General features: G+C 45.2%; 1 protein-coding gene across 3 annotated transcripts in view; it reads left to right on the forward strand.

Annotated features, from left to right (window-relative positions):
• The window catches only part of LOC124036572 (calmodulin-regulated spectrin-associated protein 1-B-like), a 35,991-nt gene extending 22,422 nt beyond the window's left edge, over nucleotides 1-13,569 (forward strand). For all 3 annotated transcript variants that reach the window (XM_046351296.1, XM_046351299.1, XM_046351297.1), the window contains 13 exons: nucleotides 2,534-2,675; nucleotides 2,976-3,115; nucleotides 3,507-3,600; nucleotides 5,365-5,536; nucleotides 6,338-6,426; nucleotides 6,634-6,712; nucleotides 6,898-9,229; nucleotides 9,507-9,643; nucleotides 9,981-10,231; nucleotides 10,504-10,606; nucleotides 10,709-10,824; nucleotides 10,971-11,089; nucleotides 11,283-13,569. In XM_046351296.1, the coding sequence (XP_046207252.1) occupies nucleotides 2,534-2,675; nucleotides 2,976-3,115; nucleotides 3,507-3,600; nucleotides 5,365-5,536; nucleotides 6,338-6,426; nucleotides 6,634-6,712; nucleotides 6,898-9,229; nucleotides 9,507-9,643; nucleotides 9,981-10,231; nucleotides 10,504-10,606; nucleotides 10,709-10,824; nucleotides 10,971-11,089; nucleotides 11,283-11,579 (4,071 nt within the window). In that variant the 3' untranslated portion in view covers nucleotides 11,580-13,569. The remainder of the gene's footprint in view (nucleotides 1-2,533; nucleotides 2,676-2,975; nucleotides 3,116-3,506; nucleotides 3,601-5,364; nucleotides 5,537-6,337; nucleotides 6,427-6,633; nucleotides 6,713-6,897; nucleotides 9,230-9,506; nucleotides 9,644-9,980; nucleotides 10,232-10,503; nucleotides 10,607-10,708; nucleotides 10,825-10,970; nucleotides 11,090-11,282) is intronic.
• The last annotated feature ends 2,739 nt before the right edge of the window (nucleotides 13,570-16,308 follow it).

Here is a 16,308-nt window from a genome sequence, read left to right on the forward strand (position 1 = left end):
GTTCCCATGTGCAGTTGCAAACCGTAGTCTGGCTTTTTTTATGGCCGTTTTGGAGCAGTGGTTTCTTCCTTGATGAGCGGCCTTTCAGGTTATGTTGCTATAGGACTGATTTTACTGTGGATATAGATTTGTACCTGTTCTTCACAAGGTCCTTTGCTGTTCTGGGATTGATTTGCACCTCTCGCACCAAAGTACATTAATCTCTAAGAGACAGAACGCGTCTCCTTCCTGAGTGGTATGACGGCTGCGTGGTCCCATGGTGTTTATACTTGCATACTATTGTTTGTACAGATGAATGTGGTACCTTCAGGCGTTTGGAAATTGCTCCCAAGGATGAACCAGACTTGTGGAAGTCTACAGTTTTTTTCTGAAGTCTTGGCTGATTTCTTTTGATTTTCCCATAATGCCAAGCAAAGAGGCATGGAGTTGGAAGGTAGGCCTTGAAATACATCCACAGGTACACCTCCAATTGATTCCAATGAAGTCAATAAGCCTATCAGAAGCTTCTAAAACATGACATAATTTTCTGGAATTTTCCAAGTTGTTTAAAGGCACAGTTAACTTAGTGTATGTAAACTTCTGACCCACTGGAATTGTGATACAGTGAAATAATGTGTCTAAACAATTGTTGGGAAAATGTTTTTTTTTTCATGCATAAAGTAGATGTCCTAACCGACTTGCCAGAACTATAGTTTGTTAACAAGAAATGTGTGGAGTGATTGCCAAATGAGTTTTAATGACTCCAACCTACGTGTATGTAAACTTCCGACTTCAACTAAGTGTTTTGTATTATGGTAGTTACCCATGTAGAATTAGCATAATGGTGTCAGAATAGTATTCAAGGTGTGTTGTATTATCGTAGTTACCCTTATTATGCCCTAATAATGTGTAGTCAGATTGCAGACAGTGCATGTAGTAACATGGTTAATTGTTGCAGTAAATGTTTAGTATGGTTCAGCTGGAGCCATAAGTACCGTACTGGCCTGTCTAGTAGACTACAGCAGTGATGAACTCAATAGGCTAACTCAGGGAGGGTTCCACAACACCGTAAGCCAGCAGAAGTGGGCCAGTGATTCCCATGTTCCTCCCTCTGTACCAGTTGCCTGGTTTGACTATGCTGACAGTGACACAGCATTCGCAGAGAGGGGTGGGTGTCAGGTTAACCATGGCTCCATATCACCGCTCTATAAAGCAGGGGTTCTCAAAGTGGGGTCTACAAGGGGTCCGTGGCCAGATCCCCCACCAAAAAACTAACAGATTAAACACATTTTAGTTCAAGTAATCCGTGGAATAAGTTTAGCAGGTGTTAAACAGTGAAACTGTATACAAATAATATGAATGTTCTTAACCTTACAACATGGTCATGGGAGGCTCACAGGGATATTGGTATCCACAGAACTTCACAAATTCTACATTTTTCAACTCAATACTTATTTCCCCTCTCCACTTTCATTTTTATTTTATTTTTTACATAAATGCACTGCAATTTAAGTTTTAAAATGTCTAAGTTTTCTCTTCCTCGTGGCAAAATGTGTAGAATTACAGGATATTAATGTAGCTTGAAAACTCCAACATTTTCTCTCTGATGCCAAGTGATTTAAAATGTTCCTTTCCAGGGCCCAAGACAGAGTACAACTCTTGTATGCTATTTTTATCTCACTCGAGTTGTGTTCTGATTATGAGGGGATCCCTAATGAACTTGCCATCACAAAAGGGGTCTCTGGCCCCAAAAAGTTTGTGAATCCCTGCTATAAAGGACCACCCCACTCATCTCCACCCACATAAACACAGACTGGGGCTTATTCAGGGAATGCCACGGAATTAATTCAGATGGTTCATTATCTAGACCAGAAATTATTCTGTGTTTTTCACCAGGGCATCATGTCTGCTCTAGTCATGACATTTTCATCCTTCTAAATGTTGCCTTCTACTGAATAAGCACTAGGCTATATGATGTAGGCCATGACTTTGTATATGACTGGACAAAGCCATGGATCACGTGACACATTCATACACATGTGAAGACTCGATAGCGCATTTGAAGCCAAGGGAGTCTGTTAAGATGACGTATCATATTGGAGGTTTTTTTAGACTTAACATGTGTTTGGGGTTTGAGCTACTCCAGGAAGTGACGTTGCTGACTATCTCAGTGCTGCCCCCTCATTGAATATTTCAAGTTGAAGTCTGACCGGTGTACTGCAGGCTGCCATTAGCAACTCAATTATACTTCTTGTGTGAGTGATTTTATTATAATCTGTTCAAGAAGATCTGGTGTAATAGAAGCAGTTATTGGTACCATGATTGTCTTTGAAAATGTGTATTTATTTACATGAAGATTGTCCAGTTTGCCATTTTCTCCATCATTGTAATGGGGGAACATTTTCTGCAAAAAATGTCTGCAGTACCGTGGTCGGCCTTGAATTTATTTGTTTAAGTGAGAGAGGGCAGTCATTCTCCTCTGGTTTGTAGCCTAATAAACCAGCCTAATCTCTTTGTATTCCCCTCTGACTCGCTCCCTTCCCCTGGTGGTCAGGTGAGGTACCGCAGGGAGCACGCCTTGGGCCGCCAGCTGCCCTTCTTCCCCCTGCTGGAGGATCTGATGAGGGACGTGTGTGACGGCGCCGCCCTCCTCACCGTGGTCCACTATTACTGCCCCGACCACATGAAGCTCCACGGTACATCATGGGACCTGTCCTCAACAACCTGGGGTTTCATCATTAGATGTTAAATCTATCCTTTTTTCTCCCTGATTGGTCAGGAATCCCAAATTTTGTCTGACCTCAAACAATTAGTAAAATCATGTCTTTAACCTGTTTTGTAATTGAAATGGTCCATTGAGCTCTACTCCAGATCCATGTTGTGGATATTAGACATTAAATATGTGTTGTGCCCTGACTGCCAAGGAGGATTGCATGTGACATTACTAAACATCAGGTCAATGAGCTCCATCCTGACCTTTTTGACCTCTGTATCAGATATCTGTCTGAAGGAGGTGACCTCCATAGCTGACAGTCTGTACAACATCCAGCTGCTCAAGCAATTCTCACATGAATATCTCAACAAGAGCTTCTACCTAACCATGGAAGACATGCTCTACTCTCCACTGGTTCTCAAGGTAAATAAGTCCTTTGGTATTTGTCGTCCCTGTCGCTGTGTTTGTCCCTGGCGCTGTGTTTGTCCCTGGCTGTGTTTGTCCCTGTGTGTTTTTCCCTGGCGCTGTGTTTTTCCCTGGCGCTGTGTTTTTCCCTGGCGCTGTGTTTTTCCCTGGCGCTGTGTTTTTCCCTGGCGCTGTGTTTTTCCCTGGCGCTGTGTTTTTCCCTGGCGCTGTGTTTTTGCTGTGTTTTTTGTTTTTCACTGTAGCTGTGTGTTTTTCCCCGTCACTAACTTTAAAAATGTTGTTTTTCTGTGTTTCTAAGGAAGCACTTGATTCATTAATGGTTTTGGTAACGTGTTGTATGTCATTGTAGTTGAGTTTCTCTAACATGGTTCTTGTTTTCACTACTCAGCACAATGTGATGGTGTTCATCGCTGAGCTCTTCTGGTGGTTTGAGACCGTCAAGCCAGAGTTTGTCCAACCCAGGATGGAGGAGTTCAGAGATGGTGAGGATCATCTCTATGGGTGTGTTGTGGTCTGAATGGGATGGATCAACAAATCAGGACAGGCAGGACAGGGAAAAGGAGTACTTTAGGACCTCCTTACAAAACATGTGGTTCAACTGGAGTGTCTTTATTTTCATTTCTTCCAATGACATTTCAATGCAAATGTGTAAATGATCCCCATGCAATGTCAATAGTCTAATATATAGTGTTTAGATTTAGCTGATAATAATAATATAATTGATTTTGGATGAACTTGACCAGAAGTTAAAATAAGCAGCTGCAGTTTTGTATATTTGTATTTATTTCACCTTTATTTAACCAGGTAGGCTAGTTGAGAACACCTTTATTTAACCAGGTAGGCTAGTTGAGAACCCCTTTATTTAACCAGGTAGGCTAGTTGAGAACACCTTTATTTAACCAGGTAGGCTAGTTGAGAACACCTTTATTTAACCAGGTAGGCTAGTTGAGAACACCTTTATTTAACCAGGTAGGCTAGTTGAGAACACCTTTATTTAACCAGGTAGGCTAGTTGAGAACACCTTTATTTAACCAGGTAGGCTAGTTGAGAACACCTTTATTTAACCAGGTAGGCTAGTTGAGAACACCTTTTTAACCAGGTAGGCTTAAACCAGGTAGGCTAGTTGAGAACACCTTTATTTAACCAGGTAGGCTAGTTGAGAACACCTTTATTTAACCAGGTAGGCTAGTTGAGAACACCTTTATTTAACCAGGTAGGCTAGTTGAGAACACATTTATTTAACCAGGTAGGCTAGTTGAGAACACATTTATTTAACCAGGTAGGCTAGTTGAGAACACATTTATTTAACCAGGTAGGCTAGTTGAGAACACATTTATTTAACCAGGTAGGCTAGTTGAGAACACATTTATGTAACCAGGTAGGCCAGTTGAGAACAAGTTCTCATACAACTGCGACCTAGCCAAGATAAAGCAAAGCAGTTCAACACATACAACAACACAGAGTTACACATGGAATAAACAAACATACAGTAGAAAAAGTCTATATACAGTGTGTGCAAATGAGGTAAGATAAGGGCGGGCGGTAAGGCAATAAATAGGTCATGGTGGCGAAGTAATTACAATATACCAATTAAACACTGGAGTGATATTGTGCAGAGATACTGGGGTGCAACGGAGCAAGATAAATAAATGCAGTATGGGGATGAGGTAGTTGGATGGGCTATTTACAGATGGGCTATGTACGGGTCCAGTGATCTGTAGGCTGCTCTGACTGCTGGTGCTTAAAGCTAGTGAGGGAGTGTCTCCAGCTTCAGTGATTTTTGCAGTTCGTTCAAGTCATTGGCAGCAGAGAACTGGAAGGAAAGGCGGCCAAAGAAGGATTTGGCTTTGGGGGTGACCAGTGAGATATACCTGCTGGAGCGCGTGCTACGGTTGGGTGCTGCTATGGTGACCAGTGAGCTGAGATAAGATGGGGCTTTACCTATCAAAGACTTGTCGATGACCTGGAGCCAGTAGGTTTGGCGACAAGTATGAAGTAAGGGCCAGCCAATGAGTGTGTACATGTTGCAGTGGTGGGTAGTATATGGGGCTTTGGTGACAAAACGGATGGCACTGTGATGGACTGCATCCAATTTGTTGAGTAGAGTGTTGGAAGCTATTTTGTAAATGACATCGCCGAAGTTGAGGATCGGTAGGATGATCAGTTTTAACTACACTAGTTACATTATTCTCCACCTCTTACCCACCTCTGTTTTGATTGACACCTCTCCACTTCTCTCACAACAGCCCGAGCCATGGCTCAGCCGAAGAGTGCCCGCCCCTCAGTGCCCATCTCCAATGCCACCAAGCGCAGCTTTCAGGTTACCCCTGGCATCCCAGAGGCCTCACTGTCTGTTTCTGCCCAGAGCAGCCCTGATGGCAGGTACTCCCTGTACCCTGCTGAAGGCTCTGACCCTCTGTAAGTTAATTTCTCTCTGTCCACCCACCCTTCTCATTTCATCAACCTGTTTATTTATCTCCTAGTTAGCTAGATGGGGATGAAGAGATTGAGTGTAGAGATCTAATGCAGGTGTTGATACTCAATTCTCTCACCTCTTTGTTTCCAGCCCATCACTTTCTACTTTTTGCTTTGTCCAACACTGTGTTTATCAATGTTAATGAATTGATGTTTCACAGTACATCCAGCCAAATAAATGGATAGCTTTGTAATACCACCACCATTTCAGAGACCATTGCTTATCATGTGCTGGTTGTTCAGAGGGATGGTCAAAGAGTAGCTGATTGGATTAAAGGGACAGTAGGTCAGATGGCAAAGGTCATAATGTCAACTGACTGGTTGTGTGCCTGTAAGGTCTGTGGTTATGAAGAAAACACTTAGTTCGTACTTCTTATGATTTTTAAATGCAAGCAATAATATCTCCAGTAATTCCCTGTGAGAATACGAGACTGATAGTGTAGAGAATGTGGGGTCAATCTGCTTTACTAAAGGTGTAAGAGGGGCTAATCCCTTATACTGTGTTGGTACTTAAGACCTTCTGAATGAATTAACATTTGCCAAGAAATAATATATTAAGACCTATTGAATGCATTCACACAGCCTGGATAAAATATATCCTGCAAAGATGGAATTGGAATTTGATCTGCTGCTTAGAGATATCCTGCAAAGATGGATCATGACTGTTGACTGCTACGGTACTGCTAAAAGATTGTGGACTTGGTAGGTAATCTAAGTGGTTTGTGCCGTTTTGATTATTTTCAGTAACAAGGGAGGTCCTGGGGATGCCTTCAGCCCCTCCCACCCACTCCTCCCCCTAAGGCAGAGACAGCAGCAGGGAGAGGACGGATCAGGTGAGGGCACTACACAACACCACAGTTATCATTTACTATAGAAGACTACTAAAAACTATCCATAGCTTTATACAAGTTACATTGAGCCCTTTCTGATGGCTGTGTAGTTTATTATAGTGGAATATTATTACAGCTCATATTTCAAGAGATGGCTTTTCTGGTCTGCATTGTAGGTAGCTGTGTGATCTATGTTGTCTGTGTATCTAGGCATCAGAAACCGCTCCAACTCCTTGGAGAACAAACATCCACGAGGCTCAGTGCAGGCCTGGTCTGACAGGAGACAGAGGTGTAGTATGAGAATAACACTGACCTACCTTCTTGCTCTGAAATGTTCAATCAATGCATGTTTCAGAGATTTGGGTGACTAATTGGGGGATATTTCACAAATATCTGTCATTTTGTAATCAAAACAAACCCTTTTCTTCTTGATGTCCAATGTTGTGCATCTCACTTCTTCCCCTCTTTTTCTAGGCCGACGTCTACGCTCAACCCGTACACTTTTGGCATCTCAGCCACTGACAGCGATGCTGACATTGCCTCTGGTGACAGTGTGAGTCTGGCCCGCTCCATCAGTAAAGACAGTCTGGCCTCTAACATAGCCAACCTCACCCCCAAACACCAGGTTCTCACCCCCCAGGGCAACTCCCAGGTAGCCCGTGCCCCTGTCAGCCCCGCCCCCCGCCGAGTCAACGGTCACGGCCTTCTGGGAAACGTCAATATGGAGGAGGCACTTGTGGCCGTGATGAGGACAGACTCGTCAGCCTCTCTTCCCAGTCAGGGAGAGGCGACGCAGCAAACTGCTGGGGCCGAGCCCAAGGATTGTTCTTATTTAGAACCTCTGATGCCTGCTGTGTTGAAATCGGCGAAAGAGAAGTCTGTATACCTGAACAAGGAGGAGGAGAGTGGGGAGGTGGGTCGATCGCGGGGAGGGGGTTCTATCCGGAGAGTAGAAGGGGGACCTGAACTTGTGGCGTCGGCCAGGAGGAAAACCCCCACCACCCTAAACCGGACCTACACTCCCACCTCTAGTGGGGAGTTTGACTTGTCTACTGAGATCTCACTGGCTGGGCCACTCCAGGGGCAGGGGGCCTTCAATCCCATGGACACAAGCAGTGTGGACCCTGACTCCAGAGTTCCAGCAGGTGGCTTCTACCTCCACTCTGACAGCGAAGACCAGAAGCCTTGGCATGAGCCAGACCTGGACGAGGCTCATGATGAAGACCTTGATGAAGCCCTCACTACCAAGGACTCAACTAGGCCTAGGAAGACCTTTGACGAGGAGGAGGAGTCAGCCAAGCTTATGGAGGATCTGAAGGTGAAAGAAAAGATGGACAAGGACAAAGGTGATGATTGTAGTAGCGGTCGCTCGAGCCCCTGTCTCAGCACCCACTCCCAGGCCAGCAGCCTAGCCAGCGGCAGCGTACGCATGACTAGCTTCGCTGAGCGCAAGGCTCAGCAGCGCTTTGGCAGCAACCAGGACCTGCGAACCAGTGCCTCCAGCTCCCAAAGGACCACCCCGGATGGCTCTGAGTGCAGCGGGCCCCTGTCCCTGCCCACCTCCCGGAGGCTGAAGATGGACCAGAGCCCCTCCATGCCCCAGGGGGGGCGGGGAGACGGGGGGACCAACATGCTGGCTTCTGAGCTGGTTCAGCTCCACATGCAGCTAGAGGAGAAGAGGAAGGCCATTGAGCACCAGAAGAAGAAGATGGAGATGCTGTCAGCCAGGCAGAGACAGAAGCTGGGCAAGGCTGCCTTTCTGCACATTGTCAAGAAGGGCAAGAGCGACACCCTGCCCCGACCGCTCAAAACAAACTACTGCAAAGAAGAACTCAATGGGGACAAAGAGAGAAGCTCAAAAGACGACTCTTGCGTGGACGCTCTGAGAGGGGCCACAGAGACTGAGTCTGCCACCTCGCCGGTCCCAGATGCCTTAGAGACGGTGGACAAGACGGGCAGCTGTAGTCCTGGTCTGCTGCTGGATGAAGAGCTGGACTTGGATGAGTGTAACCGCTCCATTGAGATGCTGAATGACGCCATCGGCAGCATCCAGCAGCAGATGATGCAGCTTTCCCTCCAGCAGGACCTGCTGATGAAACAGAATGTACAGTCCCCTCCCAGGGTCCCGTCTCCCTGCTCAGTCAATGAGAAGACCAGCGGATCTGAACCCAAGGCCCGACCTGCTGTCCACTTTGTGGATTTGGGCAGCGGCGCACCAACCACCGGCACCGTTCCATCCAGGAAACCCCCCAAGCTGAGTTCGGCCTGTGGCCCCAGGACCAAGACCTCAGAGCTGAAGCTGGCCAAAGAGCATGGCAGGCCGGGCCTGGCATCAAGCAGGGCTATCACCCCCCCCCACAGCCTGGAGACCCTGCCTCACCTGAGGCAGTTTCCTGGGGGCAGGTCCCCCAAAGCGGACCACCCCGACGTCAGCTCCAAAACCCCCCCCGCAGGTGGAGAGACAATCAGTGGGCAGGACAAGCCTGGACGTCGTGCCACCTTCAGGCTCCACGACGAGGCTAACCTGCGCACAGCGGCCCATATCGAACCAGTGGTCGTCACCCCAGAAGTGTCCTTTGAGCCGTGCCTGTCCAGTACCCTGAGGGAGGGGGAGCTGAACTCCTCCGACGGCTCGGGGAAGGAGAACATCCCCTTGGAGGAAGTGTCGAGGAGCAAAGCCCCCCTGATCGAAGTGGACCTGTCAGACCTGAAGGACCCAGAGGAGATGGAGGGAGACGGGGGGCAGGACAGCACCATGGATGGGGAGGAAGGGGAACAGAAGTCTGGCCTGGGATTCTTCTTCAAGGTACATCTGAAATGTTGTCTTTTTACACTGTGTGTGTGTGTGTGTGTGTGTGTATATATAGACAAGATGCACCAAATTCATTCAAATTCAATGACCGCAAATAGTATGAAATTCTCCATTACTGAAAAAAACGAGTTACTAGCCACTAATGTAGAAAAGGGGCAGCAGACGAGGGGGAGGACACAGCAGGCAATCATTTGGCATAAATGAAGTTGTATTACAATGAATTGAGAAAATGGATACCAGTATTGATCAAGTGTTACTTTTTATGCTGCAGGATGAACAGAAGGCAGAGGATGAACTGGCTAAGAAGAGAGCAGCTTTTCTCATAAGGCAGCAGAAGAAGGCTGAGGAGACCCGGCTACGAAAAATGCAGCTGGAGGCTGAGACTGAACAGAAACGGGAAGAGGCCAGGTAACCAACATTGCCTCTACAACCAAATCAAAACGGTCTGTTAGACAATACATACTGTTCAGGTAGGATAAGACCATGTCCAAGCACTACTGCAACAGCAACACCACCACAATAGTCACACGTTTGGAACATTAGTGTGTCTGTTCTATTTACCTTGAATATTGACTCATTGAAAACGCAGACAAGAGCAACGGCATTCCTCTTCTGCCCTGCGTTAGAGAATATTCTAACACAGGACCTTCTAAAGTGTGTTGACACTTGAGATGCATTTTAAATACATTGTGACTCCGTCTATTCAAATGTAGCAGTTGTTGAGCCTATGGTCTGTCTCCCCCAGGCGGAAGGCGGAGGAGGACCGGATGAGGAAGGAGGAGGAGAAGGCCCGTAGGGAGCTCATCAAGGAGCAGTACCTGAGGAGGAAGCAGCAGGAGCTGGTGGAGGAACAGGGCCTGGGCAGCCCCACCAAACCCAAGACTGCTAAGACCAAGCCCAAGAAACTCAGTCATCAGACTCACAGACCCAAGTCTGCGTTCAGCAGAGAGGAGATCTCTAGCGACACCTTCTCCTCCAAGGGCTCTTCTTCCACACGTAAGAAACACCTTTCTAGTCCAGGGGTTTCTAACTGGGGTCCCAGAGGGACTTTTACTCCACTGCTGAACTAACAGATCTGATCCAGCTGGGCTGGAGGAAAAACCCTGCTCACACTGGTTCTCCTTCATCTAGGCCACATTTTATTCATCCCAATTATCATTGAGACAATATTGCACATGTTGCGGTCATGCATTTCTGTGTGTGACGATAGTAGCGTAGTGGGAAGAGGTTAGCTACACTAAGACAGTGTCTGTTTTGGTTCTCTGTAGCTGACAACCTGAGCAGTGTCCAGTCAGGCTCCAGTCTCTCCCTGGCCTCCGCTGCCACCGCCGAGGCAGACAGCGTCAACTCTGGAGTGCCTGTCTCCCAACGGTAAGTAACCCCAATGTGTGGGTGGTTGTGAGTTTAAAAAAAAAAAGTGTTTCTCTGTGTGACATTTTAAAACCTCTTGTTTTCTCTGCTGTCCGTTGCCAGGGGTGAGTCTGTGGAGTCGTTCCCAGGCCTGAGTCGGAACGCCAGTCGGAACACTGACAGGGACTGGGACAACGGATCCACTGCGTCTTCCATCACCTCCATGGCAGAATACACTGGTCAGTACAAGTCACCACCTTTAGCATATCAAGCTAATACACGCCCCTATAATGTTACCATTAAACCATTGCGCTGCTCACTTTCTCCTCGTGTCTCCGTGTATGTTAACGTCTAACGTTAAGACCTGTCTTTCCACTGTCCTCAGGTCCCAAGCTGTTCAGGGAGCCCAGTTCCAAGTCCAACAAGCCAATTATCTTCAATGCCATCTCCCATTGCTGCCTCGCTGGCAAAGTCAACGAACCCCAGAAGAACACCCTTCTAGAGGTGAATTATCATCTTACTGTTAAATACAATTATAAATCAGGTGGTTCTAATCCTGAATGCTGATTGGTTAAAATCTCATTCCAGCTGGTGTATATTCCACAAGTTGTACTGTTAAATGTTATTACCAAGCACTCCAGAACCAGTGGTAACCCCCCCCACCCCTCTATCTGACTCCTCTTCTGTCTGATCCCAGGAGCTGGAGAGAGTAGATGCACACCACCTGATGATCCTGTTCAGGGATGGGGGCTGCCAGTTCCGGGGGGTCTACTCCTACTTCCCAGACACTGAGGAGATCCTCAAGCTGACCGGCACGGGCCCCAAGAGCATTAGCAAGAAGATGATCGACAAGCTTTACAAGTACAGCTCGGACCGCAAGCAGTTCACTGTCATCCCCGCTAAGACCGTGTCGGTTAGCATAGACGCCATCACCATCCACAACCACCTGTGGCAGGCCAAAAGAACCACTGTGCCAAAGAAGAGCGGGAAATAATCTGGGGAGGCCCCTGGAACTCACCCTGGGGAACCCCTCCTAGAACCCATTCCACCATGCTCTGCTGGATAGACTGCATTGACGTCCACAGCCAATGAAACTCCCCCTCTATCAAGGATGGCCAGACACGTGGCTCCTTCAGTTCACACTGTGGGGGCATGTATCAATGGATACATGTACTGGTGGCCTGCCAGTAACATTGTCATCTGTCGAGATCTCCATGTGTTCTGTTCAGGTTGATCGTTGATGGATTCATTCCGTTCTGTTTTTCTAAAGACTAAGAGAAACGTGTCATTTTTTTCATGTGGTGGATGTCTTTTTACTTGAAGTATTTATTGTTGTCACTGAAATGGTTGAGCTCCGCTGCAGCAAAATATGCTATGGCTTCCCTCTCTTGTTTGAGTCCATTTGAGTGGGTGGGTGGTTCTCTCACACTATGACCCATTCAAACCCCCCATCTTCCTCTCTCTTGTTGGAGGGGGTAGGTGGTTCTCAATCTCTCCACTTCAAAATCTGACCTGAGGTGACCAGCTTACGTTCTTTTAGGACTTCTAGGACCAGTATTCTGCAACAAATCAATCTCCAGTATAACTAGCTACCAGACAAGCATTGCCAACTTTGCCTCTCCCGTTCTCTCTGTCCAATGTGCTGCTCTGAACTGTTTGTTACTGGGCTCCCAGACCATCCACTGGCCTTCTACAAGCATCATACTGCTACTATCAACTGTATTTATTCAAACTCTTCTAAACTTGCGCAGTGCAGCCTGTCGTAGCACTGTCTATCTGGGATGTAGAATGGTGGCGATTGTTTTTAAACTACTCATCTAGTCTCCTTTCGGCCTTTAAACGAGGGGGTAAAGACGTGCGGGGAACAATAGGCTTGGGTACTCTTCGAAATTGTCATGATGCTTATTTTGTACGTTTTTTTTTTTTTTTTTAATGGAAAACTGGTTGGTTATACAGTAATCGGCGCTGATGTGTTATCATAACATTACATGAATCGGTATGGCGTACGTTAGCTAGCTAGAGCTAGTCATTTCTCTCCACTAGGCACTACTTCCTGTATAAAGGTGCACTCCACTCATCACGTTTCAAAGGCTTTTATCATGCAATGTACCACCTCCCTTCTACCACATGAGTGATCGGCTACCCACCATGGGTGGGGTCATTCCATTTCAATTCAATCAGCTCAGGAAGTAAAATTACATTTGTATTTTTGTTTACTTCCTGAATTGACAAAATTGACCCCAACCCTGCTAAGCCAACTTTTCTCCCCTCCCCCAGGGGGCTACATGCTCTTGTTCTGAAGAGTGTGTGTTCTGCTGTAACCGGTTTGAATGACAGTATTTAATATATTCATAATGGGTCAGTCTGTGGGACTGTGGTCTAGTTATTTACCTACCGACCGACATTAAAGAACATTCCTGAAAGGTGTCAACAAACACTGCCACCATTTTATTTTTCCTCTCTGTCCAAGTGCTTATTATTAGATACCGTATGTTGGCCTCAAGAACAACTAAGTGTTGCACGTGCACTTTACTCACTGATTACAGGAAGTGGAATTCAACTTTAAAAGGGAATTCAAAATTTATTGCAGAAGGAAGATGGTATATTTTTCAGAACTGAACTCCTGTGCACTCCAAACTGAGAAACCTTTCCTGAACTAAAACCAAACACTAAGATTTAAGAATGGGTGACCAGTCAACTAAAATAACATCCTTCCTTCACTAATACTGCAGTCTCCAAAAATATATAGAGTACTTGATTATAATTTTCTGCATTTGATTTATTTTTTTATAGATATTTTGTATATGTTAGTGTTTTTGTCTACTAAAATATTATATATTCATTAACCACTATTTGTGTGTGTACTTCCCATCCCTGTTCATTTGACTATTTCTTTGAGATCATACCATCTATTTATTTTTAAATGGAAGCACTGAAACTGAATACATTTTTAAAGTTATTAAAACACATTTCAATCTTTTGTTCTCATTTGTCTTTTCACATTTTACTTTCTGTACACTTTTCAGCCTACACTTTTCAGCCTACATCACCAACAGTTTGTTAGTTCCGCACCAGTCAAGTTTGAACACCCCTACTCATTCCAGGGTTTTTCTTTATTTTTACTATTTTGTACATTTGTTTCTACATCAAAAATATGAAATAACGCATGGAAGCAAAAAGTGTTAAACAAATCAAAATATATTTGAGAATATCCAAAGTGGCCACCCTTTTGTCGTGATGACAGCTTTGCACACACGTTGCATTCTCTCAACCAGCTTCATGAGGTAGTCACCTGGAATGCATTTCAGTTAACCGGTCTGCCTTGTTAATTTGTGGAATTTCTTTACTTAATGCGTTTGAGACAATCAGTTGAGTTGTGACAAGGTAGGGCCATCTTCTGTATAACACCCCTATTTGGAAAAAGACCAAGGCATGAAGGTCAGTCAATGCGTAAAATTTCAAGGACTTTGAAAGTTTCAATTTAAAAAAAATTTATTAAAAAAGCGCTATGATGACCGTCTCAAATCAAAGTTTATTTGTCACGTGCGCCGAACACAACAGTGAAATGCTTACTTACAGGCTCTCATGAGGACTGCCACAGGAAAGGAAGACCCGGCTTTACCTCTGCTGCAGAGGATGAGTTCATTAGAGTTAACTGCACCTTAGATTGCAGCCCAAATAAATGCTTTACAGAGTTCAAGTAACAAGAATTTGACTTGCCTAGTAAAAAACAAATATTTAAAAAAGACAACTGTTCAGTGGAGACTGGGTGAATCAGACCTTCATGCTCGATTTGCTGCAAAGAAACCACTAAGAAGACACTTGATTTTTCCAAAAACACAAGCAATGGACATTAGACCGGTGGAAATCTGTCCTTTGGTCTGAGTCCAAATTTTAGATTTTTGTTCCAACCGCCATGTCTTTTTGAGACGCAGCGTAGGTGAGTGGATGATCTCTGCATTTGTGGTTCCCACAGTGAAGCGTGGGGGTGCTTTGCTGGTAACACTCATTGATTTATTTAGAATTCAAGACACACTTAACCAGCATTCTGCAGCGATACGCCATCCCATCTGGTTTACACTTAGTGGGACTATCATTTGTTTTTCAACAGGACAATGACCCAAAGCACATCACCAGGTTGTGTGAGGGATATTTGACCAAGAAGGAGAGTGATTGAGCGCTGCATTAGATGACCTGGCCTCCACAATCACCTGACCTCAACCCAATTGAGATGGTTTGGGATGAGTTGGCCCGCAGAGTGAAGGTAAAGCAGCCAGCAAATGCTCACCATATGTGGGGAATTCTTCAAGACTGTTGGAAAATAATTCCTCATGAAGCTGGTTGAGAGAATGCCAGGAGTGTGCAAAGTGTGGCTACTTTGAAGAATATAAAATATATTTTGATTTGTTTAACATTTGGTTACTACATGTTTCCATATTTGTTATTTCATATTTTTGATGTCTTCACTAATATTCTAAAGAAAAACCCTTGAATGAGTAGATGTGTCCAAACTTTTGACTGGTACTGTACATGTGTTCTAGTCAGAGACACTTGCATATTCACCTAATAGTTTTGCATGCCTTGTTTTCACCCTACACCAGTTACCTAGGGATTATTGAAGGCATGCTTCACTTAAATCATTTAGGTGTTACAAACTTGTTCCACCGGGGCTGGGCCAAAAAGACTGAATATAATTCATTTCAACCCAGATCACGTCACTATAAGGGAGTTGGTGGATGTGCTGCTATCCTCCAGGCCTCCCTAGTGTGAACTGTCTCTCCCTCTACCACTCAACTGGAACAATGGTGATCTCCCAGCCATGCCTCAATGGCATGCAGCACTCATAACCATGGTAAACTGTTGCAGTCATGCATACACCTACCATGGCAACGGGCAGTTCATTCTCTTGAAGTGGCTCTCTGAGTGTCATGTATTCACAGAACAGCACATACTGTCAAACACTCAGCTTTCTGTTCACATCTGTGGTTGAATTACTCCTCAGTTCTGTGTAAATACTACATGTTCTAGTAGGGCATTGGAGTCTGTCATGCAAGGCTACGTTCTGAGGTAGATCATCATGAATAGTGAGTATTCTACCTATTTCTATTTACATAAGTATTCAGACCCTTTGCGATGAGACCCGAAATTTAGCTCGGGTGCATCCTGTTTGCATTGATCATCCTTGAGATGTTTCTCCAACTTGATTGGTTTCCACCTGTGGTAAATACAATTGTTTGGACATGATTTGGAAAGGCACATCTGTCTATATAAGTTCTCACAGTTGACAGTGCATGTTCGAGCAAAAACCAAGCAATGAGGTCATTGGAACTACGAAGACTCTTCCTAGAGCTGACACCATGGCCAAACTGAGCAATCGGTGGAGAAGGGCCTTGGAGAAACTACAAACTCCTTAAAAACAGGTGTGCCAAGCTTGAAGCGCCATACTCAAGAAGACTCGAGACTGTAATCGCTGCCAAAGGTGCTTCAACAAAGTACTGAGTAACGGGTCTGAATACTTATGTAAATGTGACATCAGTTTTTTTATAAAAACCTGTATTCACATTTGACTTTTTCCTCATTTTACTAGGTTACAGCCTTATTGTAAAATTGATCAAATTAATTATTTTTGATCATCAATCTACACACAATCCTCCCATTCTTGGATGGGGAGCGCCGCTGCACAGTTCTTTTCAGGTCTCTCCAGAGATGTTCGATCAGATTCA

The sequence above is a fragment of the Oncorhynchus gorbuscha genome, linkage group LG05, assembly GCF_021184085.1.
Source record: "Oncorhynchus gorbuscha isolate QuinsamMale2020 ecotype Even-year linkage group LG05, OgorEven_v1.0, whole genome shotgun sequence".
NCBI classification, from domain to species: domain Eukaryota; kingdom Metazoa; phylum Chordata; class Actinopteri; order Salmoniformes; family Salmonidae; genus Oncorhynchus; species Oncorhynchus gorbuscha.